This window comes from Doryrhamphus excisus, chromosome 20 (genome assembly GCF_030265055.1).
Source record: "Doryrhamphus excisus isolate RoL2022-K1 chromosome 20, RoL_Dexc_1.0, whole genome shotgun sequence".
Taxonomy (NCBI): domain Eukaryota; kingdom Metazoa; phylum Chordata; class Actinopteri; order Syngnathiformes; family Syngnathidae; genus Doryrhamphus; species Doryrhamphus excisus.
Window position 1 is genome coordinate 11590380 of NC_080485.1, and position 10254 is coordinate 11600633.

At 43.9% G+C, this 10254-nt stretch overlaps 1 protein-coding gene across 1 annotated transcript; it reads left to right on the top strand.

The window, feature by feature from the left end:
• Positions 1-395: 395 nt before the first annotated feature.
• On the top strand, positions 396-9973 carry desi2 (desumoylating isopeptidase 2). The gene is made up of 5 exons (XM_058059106.1): positions 396-956; positions 5644-5716; positions 5801-5894; positions 6232-6373; positions 8067-9973. The coding sequence occupies exons 1-5, from the start codon at positions 909-911 to the stop codon at positions 8334-8336; spliced, it is 627 nt and encodes a 208-aa protein (XP_057915089.1). The 5' UTR covers positions 396-908; the 3' UTR covers positions 8337-9973.
• Positions 9974-10254: the final 281 nt, after the last annotated feature.

Here is a 10254-nt window from a genome sequence, read left to right on the forward strand (position 1 = left end):
GGAATGTGGGAGGAAACCGGAGTACCCGGAGAAAACCCACGCATGCACGGGGAGAACATGCAAACTCCACACAGAGATGGCCGAGGGTGGAATTGAACGCTGGTCTCCTAGCTGTGAGGTTTGTGCGCTAACCACTCGACCACCTGCCGCCCTCACTGAGTAGTATCAATCAAATCAAATGCTGGTAAATATCAAATACTGGTGTGGCAAGATCAATATTCTTCAGTTTTTTTCCACAAATATGTTTTTTTGTTGTGCATTGTCTTAGATTTATACAAATGCATCTCAATAAATGAGAATTGTAAAAAAGTTAATTGATTTCAGGTGTTTTTAATCCACAGTTGCCTGCTTTGGCTGTTTCAACTACAGTTCCCATAATTCTTTCGACTTACCAAGGTCGACTAATCGAGCGCGGAGTCATCGCGGAGTCAGTTGTGTGCTCGCCCACTCTTCACTGTCCAATTTTTCCTTTCCCATCCCTGACTTTGCATGCTCGGTTCGTGTTGTAGCTATCCGCAGATCGCCGCTTTGTGCGTAACATTACGTCATTTTACACATTTTGTCCCTGCACGCCCCTGTCACGAACTCTTTTGAAAAAAAATCGTGTTTAAAAGTCACCTTGTTTTTTTTTTTGACAGCTACTTCAGGTTAGCCGAGTGGCTACTCGTATAGCCAGAAAGCCTCAGCCGATAAAGCCTGTCAGATGTTGGACGACACAAAGCTCATCGAACGTTTTTTTAAAACGTCCAGTTGACTGTCTGCAGTGAAAGTGTTTACGTTTCCAAGTAGAGGGGGTCCATTTTTTTGGAGGTTCTGGCTCTGGGGGAAGTATCCGGGGGGGCGAGCGAAGGAGGCAGACCCGCCAGAAAAGCACCATAACCGGGAGCTGGGACGAGGGTAACATCCTGATGCTAGTGATGGCAAACGAGCCGGTCATCCTCAACGTCTACGATATGGTACGTGTTTGTTTTTATATCTTTTTATTCATTTTGTTGTTTTTAACACGCTCGGGTACGAGATACGTCTTGACGCAAACAATGCGGTTCACCGAGTCTCGTCGGCAGTGCTTGGGCGAAAGTCCGTTAGAAAAAGGAGTGGTTATGGATATTTTGCCATTTTCAGACACTTATGGATGACAATGAACACAATACTTTTGTTTGTCGCTGATTCTCATGCTTCTCTCATATATTCGGCGTGTACTGATAAACCCCAAACTCGTGTAAATTGTATGTAATTTAATTTTTACTTGGCAAGTCATTTCCCATTAAACGCTAAGTTGTACTAATAAAGTAGCTCCCCCAATGTTGTGTTAAACAACAATGCTTTGTTATTTGGTTGTCCTAGCATCCACTTCCTGTATGTTATTAGGGTCACAGGTGAGCTGGAACCTATCCCAGTTGACTTTGGAGGCAGGTGCCTCGGCCACACAGGATAAACTAGACCAGCGTTTCCCAAACTTTTCACAGTGGTGTTATTAAAGTTGAACCAACCATAAAGCCGCATTGCTGCCTTATTCCATCACCATGTAAGGTGCGGAGCAAAAGCTATTCCACACTCCATTGTTTTTAAGCTGCTGTGTCCAAAACAGAGATGGAATATTGTTGTCCTGCATGAACGTGTATGTGAATGGGGATTTCAGTTCTTTTGAGCGGAAATAAAGCGGAAGCCAAGGGGCCCCAAACCACAGCGTTAGTAAGTCACAGTGTATTTCCTCATAGAGATGTACTATATGAGTACACGCATCTTTATGGTGATGGGTGATGCTGACGGCGTCATGATGTCACCATGCGAGATGAGTCAATACAGAAGCCGGGCACTCGAGTATTGATGAATCATTGATTGATATGGATTCCCTGTGTTGGACCGCAGGCGGGGTCTTAGTATTTCTCTTCTATGAACACCCTTGTGTCTTATTTCGTCTGCTAACAAGATAGTTGTTGGCTTGTTAACCCAAACAATCAGGCAATTACATCAACAAGACTACAGAGTTGATCAAACCCGCGCTCGTATTTGCAGGCTGTAACGTGCACGCTAAGCTACATTCTGTCACCAGGGGGGCATGACAGAAAACAATTGACAACAACTGACTTAATGATGGGCTGCACGGTGGGCGAGTGGTTAGCGCTAGGACCACAGCTAGGAGACCAGAGTTCAATTCCACCCTCAGGCATCTCTGTGTGGAGTTTGCATGGGTTTTCTCCAGGTACTCCGGTTTCCTCCCACATTCCAAAAACATGCTAGGTTAATTGGCGACTCCAAATTGTCCATAGGTTATGAATGTGAGTGTGAATGGTTGTTTGTCTATATGTGCCCTGTGATTGGCTGGCCACCAGTCCAGGGTGAACCTCGCCTCTTGCCCGAAGACAGCTGGGATAGGCTCCAGCAACCCCCGCGACCCTCGTGAGGAAAAGCAGTAGAAAATGAATGAATGAATGACTTAATGATGGGCAGCACGGCGGTCGAGTGGTTAGCGCGCAGACCTCACAGCTCTGAGACCAGGGTTCAATTCCACCCTTGGCCATCTATGTGTGGCGTTTGCATGTTCTCCCCGTGCATTTGTGGGTTTTCTCCGGGTACTCCGGTTTCCTCCCACATTCCAAAAACATGCTAGGTTAATTGGCGACTCCAAATTGTCCATAGGTATGAATGTGAGTGTGAATGGTTGTTTGTCTATATGTGCCCTGTGATTGGCTGGCCACCAGTCCAGAGCCTCTCGCCCAAAGACAGTACCCCCTCCAGCACCCCCAGCAACCCTCGTAGAAAATTAATGAATGACTGACACCTCGCTATGACTCCGCTATCCTGGCCTGCGAGGCGTGCTTATGTATGGAAAGCGTGTCGGTATTGATATTCTTGAATCTAAATGCAACAAAAATAGTGTCTGATCAGGCAAAAAGAAACAAAAGCCAGTTTACATATGAAAATAATTCTATTTTTGCATTTAATGCCTGCTTAAATGTGAACTATGTGTATTTTTTCAGTGTGGCTACAATGTATTCCTTTTGATTCCAATGTAAGATGCTGTTTTGGGTCTCCTCTCGCATATCTCAATGCAGCATTTGTTCCTTCCTTACTTCCTTCTTCCTTCTTTCTATTCATTCTTTCACCCTGCCGTCTCTCTCTCTCTCCTTCCTTTTATGTCACTTCCTCGCTTGAGTCGTCATTCGCTGAAGAGCTTTTATCTCTCACTTGAATGACTGCACGAGCCTCTCTCGATTTTTACACGCAACATTTCGCAGAAGCTACTCGTGCATATCTTAACACACAAGCACACACACACACACCTGTGAACTGTGAAGTGTATTTCTGTGTGGGAATCCTTTATTGGCTCATTGAGACAATTGGCTGCAGTCCATTTCATTGCATATTGTGTGTCCTGATCTGGATAATGACAAGTGACTGCCTCAAATCTGATTGACTGATGCTTATTCGGTCGCTCAATTCAATGTTGTCGCAGTTCAATGTTCTTTGTAAAAAGTTGTTTAAGGTACACACTAAGGTGCACACTAGTGTTTAGACCCTGACGAATCACAGGTTCCAAACGAGACGGAGCTTGTTGATTGGTGAACAGAATGGGTTTTATCAAGCCTGGCGGTGGAAACACGTGAAAACTGCAATAGAGTGAGGGAGCGGCTGTAATCATAACAACACAGGCTACTGCTGCGGCTATAATCCACGCCGAGCTAAAACTCAGCGCTCACCCGAAGTCACTTCCTGTCCACCACATATCCAGAATGCATTTATTACAACACACAAGAGCAGAAGTCTTATTATTTATGTCTTAAATGGCTTATTTTCTCAGATTATATCTACCGTATTGGGTAATACAAGTGTAAAGGTGAATATAGGGGTGTTATTTTATAGCTAAAGGGCTCTACTGTATTTAAAAGGTTATAAACGGGTTTTTATGCTCTATTCTGTACACATTGCCAACTACTGGTGTTGTTGTATTAACATAAAACAATACTTATTACTAACAAAAGCTTTTGTAGTTTTTTTTGTAGTTCTATATGGCATCTTAGTTACATACTTCAACAAAGAGGACATTTATAGCGATGGTCTGTGAGCTGTATAGACTGGACAGACTGGAAAAGTGTCCTCTGCTTTCCATTTGAGGATCAATACTGTGTCACATGACTTTCGGGCGGATCAGACAGACAGACAGACAGATAGACAGAAGGGTCTACCCTTTAACCCCCCACCCACCCTTTTTACTCCTTCATCATTGCCATTTCCGCCAGCTTGCTGCCTCGTCTCCGCTAAGTGCATTTCCTGTTTCTCTCTGAGTGCTTCAGTGGGCGGCCATGTTGAGACGATGGCGCAATGGGTACTGACCACCGGCTTAAGCAATCGTAGTCGATCAAGGAACTGTAGCTTCACGGCCTTCCCTGCTTAGAAATGTTGTCATGGTTACAGCAACAACACGTGTGAAGGTTAGAAACAGGAAATAGTTTATATTGGGTTTTTGTTACAGTGTGTTCATATTTTTGGTAATGAGACAGCGTCATCTGTCATTTTTAGACTTATTTTAAAACCTCACTCGCTGTGCTACATATTCTGATAAACCCTCTAAGACGCCCACACGTGCACACACATACACACACACACACACACACACACACACGGTAAGACTCTTATGTCACCGCTGGGTGTTGAGGAGAAGGAGGAGGGTGCAAGACCAGTTCGTCGTCAGTCCAGTGAGTCGTCAAGGCTACAAATATGCTTCTTCTGGATGATGAGTCAGCATAAATACTCACACGGGTGCTCAAACGCACGCACACACACACAGACAGAGTCAGCCTTTCAGGAGGATTTTGAACGTAGTAGCAAAAGCCGGCGGCTTTCTTCTTTGTGCAAATGCTGCACAAGAACAAGCAGTGTGTTGTGACATGAATGTTGTGTCCCGCATGCAAAAATAACACCAAATATTTTGCATGAGACACTGAAAGATGTCGCGGTATTGACTTTTCAGAGCCTGTTCACATTATGATGTTTCATTTCCCTTTGAAAATGCTTGTTATTGCGTAAAAAACACCAAATGTGGTGAGGCTCTGGAGAAGATTCTGTATATTTATCACTTTTGTATTTTTGTAATCACTTATTTATTTATTCATTCATTTTCTACCGCTTATCCTCACGAGGGTCACGGGGGTGCTGGAGCCTATCCCAGCTGTGTTCGGGCGAGAGGCAGGGTACACCCTGGACTGGTGGCCAGCCAATTACAGGGCACATATAGACAAACAACCATTCACACTCACATTCATACATATGGACAATTTGGAGTCGCCAATTAACCTAGCATGTTTTTGGAATGTGGGAGGAAACAGGAGTAAACCCGGGTGGGATTGAACTCGGGTCTCCTAGGTCTGTGCGCTAACCACTTGACTGCCGTGCAGCCGTAATCACTTAAATGGAGTCCAAATATGAAGGACAGCTTTTTGTGTTGTGTGCAAGCGACAAGCGTAATCATACACATTCTTATATTATAATTAGATTAGACTGTGCAGGTGTACCTAATGAAGTGTCTGTCGTGCGTTTCACACACAGAAGATTGGATTGGTATTTTAATGGATTGAAAAAAATGTACTTAGTGTCATGTTTTCTTGTAATATCTGTCCTAACTATGTGTCTCTGCGTCCTCAGTATTGGATCAATGAGTTCACCAGCTCCCTCGGCATCGGTGTCTTCCATTCAGGGATCGAGATCTACGGCCGAGGTGAAGCTAGCAACTCCACTGTCCCCATCCTCTCAACTCAAAGCATTTCTTAATGACTCCGTGTCTCCGTTTTATGTGTGTTAGAATTTGCCTACGGGGGACATCCTTACCCCTTCTCAGGGATCTTTGAGATTACGCCGGGTGACGCAACAGAGCTGGGCGACACCTTTAAATTCAAGTAAGTAGTTAGCGAGGAACCGTGTTTTTTTTCTCTCTCTCTCTCTATTGTAATGATCAGCATGTAGTGAGTGTGTGCGTTCTGTCTGTTACTTCTGCTCTGATTAATGTGCCCTGCAGGGGTTGACTGTTACACGCCGACATGCTGACATTAGCATGTTAACAAAATAGCATGCTATCGTTTTCCTGCTACATGTTTTAAAATTCAATAAATGAATAGATCTTTTCCATTGTTTTGTTTCCGAGTCCCATAATTTGAACATTATAGGACCCACTGTGTAAGGACCTGAGTGTTGTAGCATTGTTATGATTGTGTGTGTGTGTGTGTGTGTGTGCAGAGAAGCCATCGTTTTGGGCAGCACCGACTTCACAGAGGACGACGTGGAGCGGATCATCGAGGAAATGGGGAAGGAGTACAAAGGCAACGCGTACCATCTCATGCACAAGAACTGCAACCACTTCTCCTCAGCGCTGTCAGAGGTACACACACACACACACACACACACAACTTTAAACATGAGCAACAGCCCTGAAAGCTCATGTTGTGATTGCTTCTCTTTGGAAAATCTGTGTTGCATGGCTTCAGGACTAGCAGCTGCTATTCCGGCTATCCAGCACAGTGTACAGCTAGCATATGTTAGCATTTGGCGGGCAGGATAGAAGGCCGGAACTGCTTCATTATTGATGAGATGAGCTCGTGTTAAATGAAGGTATCGCCTTCCAGCTCGGCTCTCATAGGGCAGGAATGCTTTGTGTTCATGAAATCGAACCGTGCTTGTGATACACAAAATATGAATATGAATATAAGCTTTCCTGCAATCGAGTGGACACTCTTGCACTTGCCGAGCGTGTGTGAATGTGTGGTCTAAATCGGCTTATCCTGCTCCGACTAATGAGCAGGGAGTCTTACAGTTAGTCCCAGCACTGAGATGCGGATTAAAACACAACGATACAAGCCCGGACTTGCACAGCCAGCTGGCACACACACACACACACACACACACACACACACACACACACACACACACACACACAGACACACACACAGTCTTGTGGACGCTTGTGTTGTTGTCCTCTTGAAGATGTGAGGCAATCATTGTCCTTTTCCCTGCGTTCTTTGAAAGCACCGTGATGTACGTTTTCACAGCTGCTGTAAATGTCTTATAGTGTTATTTTGTATGTACGTACTTTTGTATGTACTTTGTAAGTATTTGAACAAAAATGGATAATAATAAATATATATTTTTTCATAATCGCATGTTTATGGGGGCTGCACGGTGGATGAGTGATTAGCGCGCAGACCTCACAGCAAGGAGACCAGGGTTCAATTCCACCCTCGGCCATCTCTGTGTGGAGTTTGCATGTGTGGGTTTTCTCCGGGTACTCCGGTTTCAATCCCACATTCCAAAAACATGCTAGGTTAATTAGCGACTCCAAATTGTCCATAGGTATGAATGTGAGTGTGAATGGTTGTTTGTCTATATGTGCCCTGTGATTGGCTGGCCACCAGTCCAGGGTGTACCCCGCCTCTCGCCCCGAAGACAGCTGGGATAGGCTCCAGCACCCCTGGCGACCCTCGTGAGGATAAGCGGTAGAAAATAAATGAATGAATGCCTGTTTATGACATTTTATGACATACATTTTATTTTTAACCACTGTTAGAGTCCCATAGACCTGAAATAACATCCCTATAGTCACCTTTACAGTCATATTATGTAATGTAGTAGACATGCTAAACCATCGAACGTCATGTGGATTGAGTGTGTGACTCAGCTGACTTCAGGCGAGAAGCAGGATGTCCACTTTCTCATGCACTCCAAATAATTATTAAAGTAAACAAAAAAACAACAACTTGTTAGATATGAGTGGAAGTGCCGCAAACAGGTCAAATAGCTTCCTGGATTACGGAGGCACCCACCATGGTGGAGCGGTCACATGTTGTACAATCCGTCTCCACAGAGCTTAGAAGTATTTTTAACATAGTAGTAGTAGTGGTATTTTAATTTATGCGAGTCTGTAGGTGCTGCTGTTTTGATTAAACATTAAGTTTACAGTTAAGAGAGAGTTATGATGGACACAGCTTGACTCTGGAACTGACTATTATGCTTTTGTTTTGAAACAAACGGGAAGTCGCTATATCTCTTCTACTTCTCGGTGTCATGTGTGTGTTCAGATCCTGTGCGGCCGCGAGATCCCGCGGTGGGTCAACCGCCTGGCCTACTTCAGCTCGTGCGTGCCCTTCCTGCAGAGCTGCCTGCCCAAAGAGTGGCTCACCCCGGCCGCCTTGCAGTCCAGCGTCAGCCAGGAGCTTCACGCCGGAGGGGGGGACCTGGAGGAGGCAGAGGACGCCGCCGCCACCGCCTCCCTGGCGTCCGTGTCGCCTTCCTCCTCCTCGGGCCCCGCCTCCATGCCGCTGCAGTCCCGCCACCAGCCCCGCCGGTAGAAGCGTGGACACGCACACGTCCAATACTTGGCTTGAATTAAGGAATCAAACAATCACCAGCCACATTTTGGATGAGATTTGAATGGTGCTACTCCTCTCACTTCTGACCCGACTGGACCTCCTTTGACTTTTGTACAAGTTGTGTCCCAGGTATTCCAAGCCAAATGCCGTCCTGTTTTTTTGTGGCGGGACCGGACCTCAAAATCAACCTTTTCCACAACCTTAGCAACAGAAACTTCCGTGGGAGAATACTTTTTACTCCACTCTTTTATTCTTTTCAGGCTGAAGGAGAGTTGACTTTTTTCTTAGTAGCCAGCGCCGTGGTGCCTTTGAGCACGATTTATACTCCCAGTGTGACCTCCAGAGGGCTCCGACTCCTCTCCAGAAGGTCACATGTTTGTTTGGCCTTGAGTAGAACCCAGGAAAAGTGCGTCCGTTGGTTTTGTTTGTGTTGGTTTTTTTTTTTGTTTTTTTTTAAACGGGCATGACGACTCCTGGCCGCTGTTTTTGTCACATTGCTGAACTTTAGCGGGTGATGAGCGCCCAGTTTGTTCCTCCTTTCATAGAAATATTTTTATTCTGCTTTGCAAAGCAGGATAACCCTTTTAAAGTCATTTTTTTTTCAAATGATATAATTCTATTTCTTTAATGTTGTCTTTGCCTTTGGTTCTGTTTTTGTTGACAAAACTCAGGACCTCCAAAAGTCTTTTCCAGACTTGATTTGACTGTTTTGTATCGCAAAAACACACACAAGCTGCGGCACATTTTATACGCTTTGATTAAAAGAAAACAACCGCCTGTCCAATATGCTCTACTTTTCTGTAAGTGCACCACATAAATTTAAGCTCATAGGTTCGATTTAAAGTGAATTTCTATTTGTTTAATGGGGCTCTTTTTGCTTGAAATAACACAAGAAAATGACAAAAGACGACAGAAAGTTATGCTTAGTAAGTTTTATGCATTTTTCACACTTTTATCTAAAGTCTGGATGCTCCACATTAAATGACAAGTTACCAGAATTGGTTGGAATGGTGCAAAACATACTTTATTCTTATGTGAACAATAAAAACAGCAGTGTCATTTCTAGACCTAAAGTGTACCCATTCAGCAAATAAGATGTGTTCACTCATTTAATTTATCCAGAAATAATGAAATATGAATTACTTTGGGCTTAACTGTATATCATTCATATTTTTGATGGTCTTAACATGATTATTTAAAAAATATAACTACTTGTGAGGTCTGATTTCATGTTTAAAAGTTATTTTTTTGAAAAAAGCTATTCATCACATCATTTGGAATGAGCTTGTTTTCATATGAGTTGGATTCATTTCTACAGATACGCAGCTGCGCCCTCTGCTGGCAGCGACTTGCACTATAGCAGATGCTGATGTGTTTTATTATGCCCTTCTTTGGCTTCACTTCCTATTTTTTTTTTTCCTTTTGACTTTTCCCGGGGCCAAAGAAAGCTTAACGGTCATCTACTCAGCTTCACACGTGAATGAATGAATGTCATGTTTGTTGTCGTTATGGTTTTTTTTTATGTCCAATGAAACCTCTGTCGTTCACAGCGAGCCTTCAGTAGTGCCGACCAGATTTATACCTTGTTAAAGTTATTAAAAAATGTGGAAACAATATTTTTTGTGCTGACGATGTCTTCAAAATCGGTAATCGGGATTGCAGTATTTTATTTTCCTGTCATATTTGCTGACATTGTTTACAAGGATTTTTAAATAGATCCTTTTGCTTAAGTGATTTTGTGAATGATGTTCTAAAAGCACCTCACAGCTAGGAGACCAGGGTTCAATTCCACCCTCGGCCATCTCTGTGTGGAGTTTGCATGTTCTCCCCGTGCATGTGTGGGTTTTCTCCGGGTACTCCGGTTTCCTCCCACATTCCAAAAAGGTTAATTAGCGAC

Bases quoted from the DNA above. Each gene is read 5' to 3' on its own strand.
- desi2 (XM_058059106.1), top strand. From the start codon at position 909: ATGCTAGTGATGGCAAACGAGCCGGTCATCCTCAACGTCTACGATATG. The intron at 5,717-5,800 runs GTGAAGCTAGCA...TATGTGTGTTAG, and splicing joins GATCGAGATCTACGGCCGAG to AATTTGCCTACGGGGGACAT. The intron at 5,895-6,231 runs GTAAGTAGTTAG...GTGTGTGTGCAG, and splicing joins GGCGACACCTTTAAATTCAA to AGAAGCCATCGTTTTGGGCA.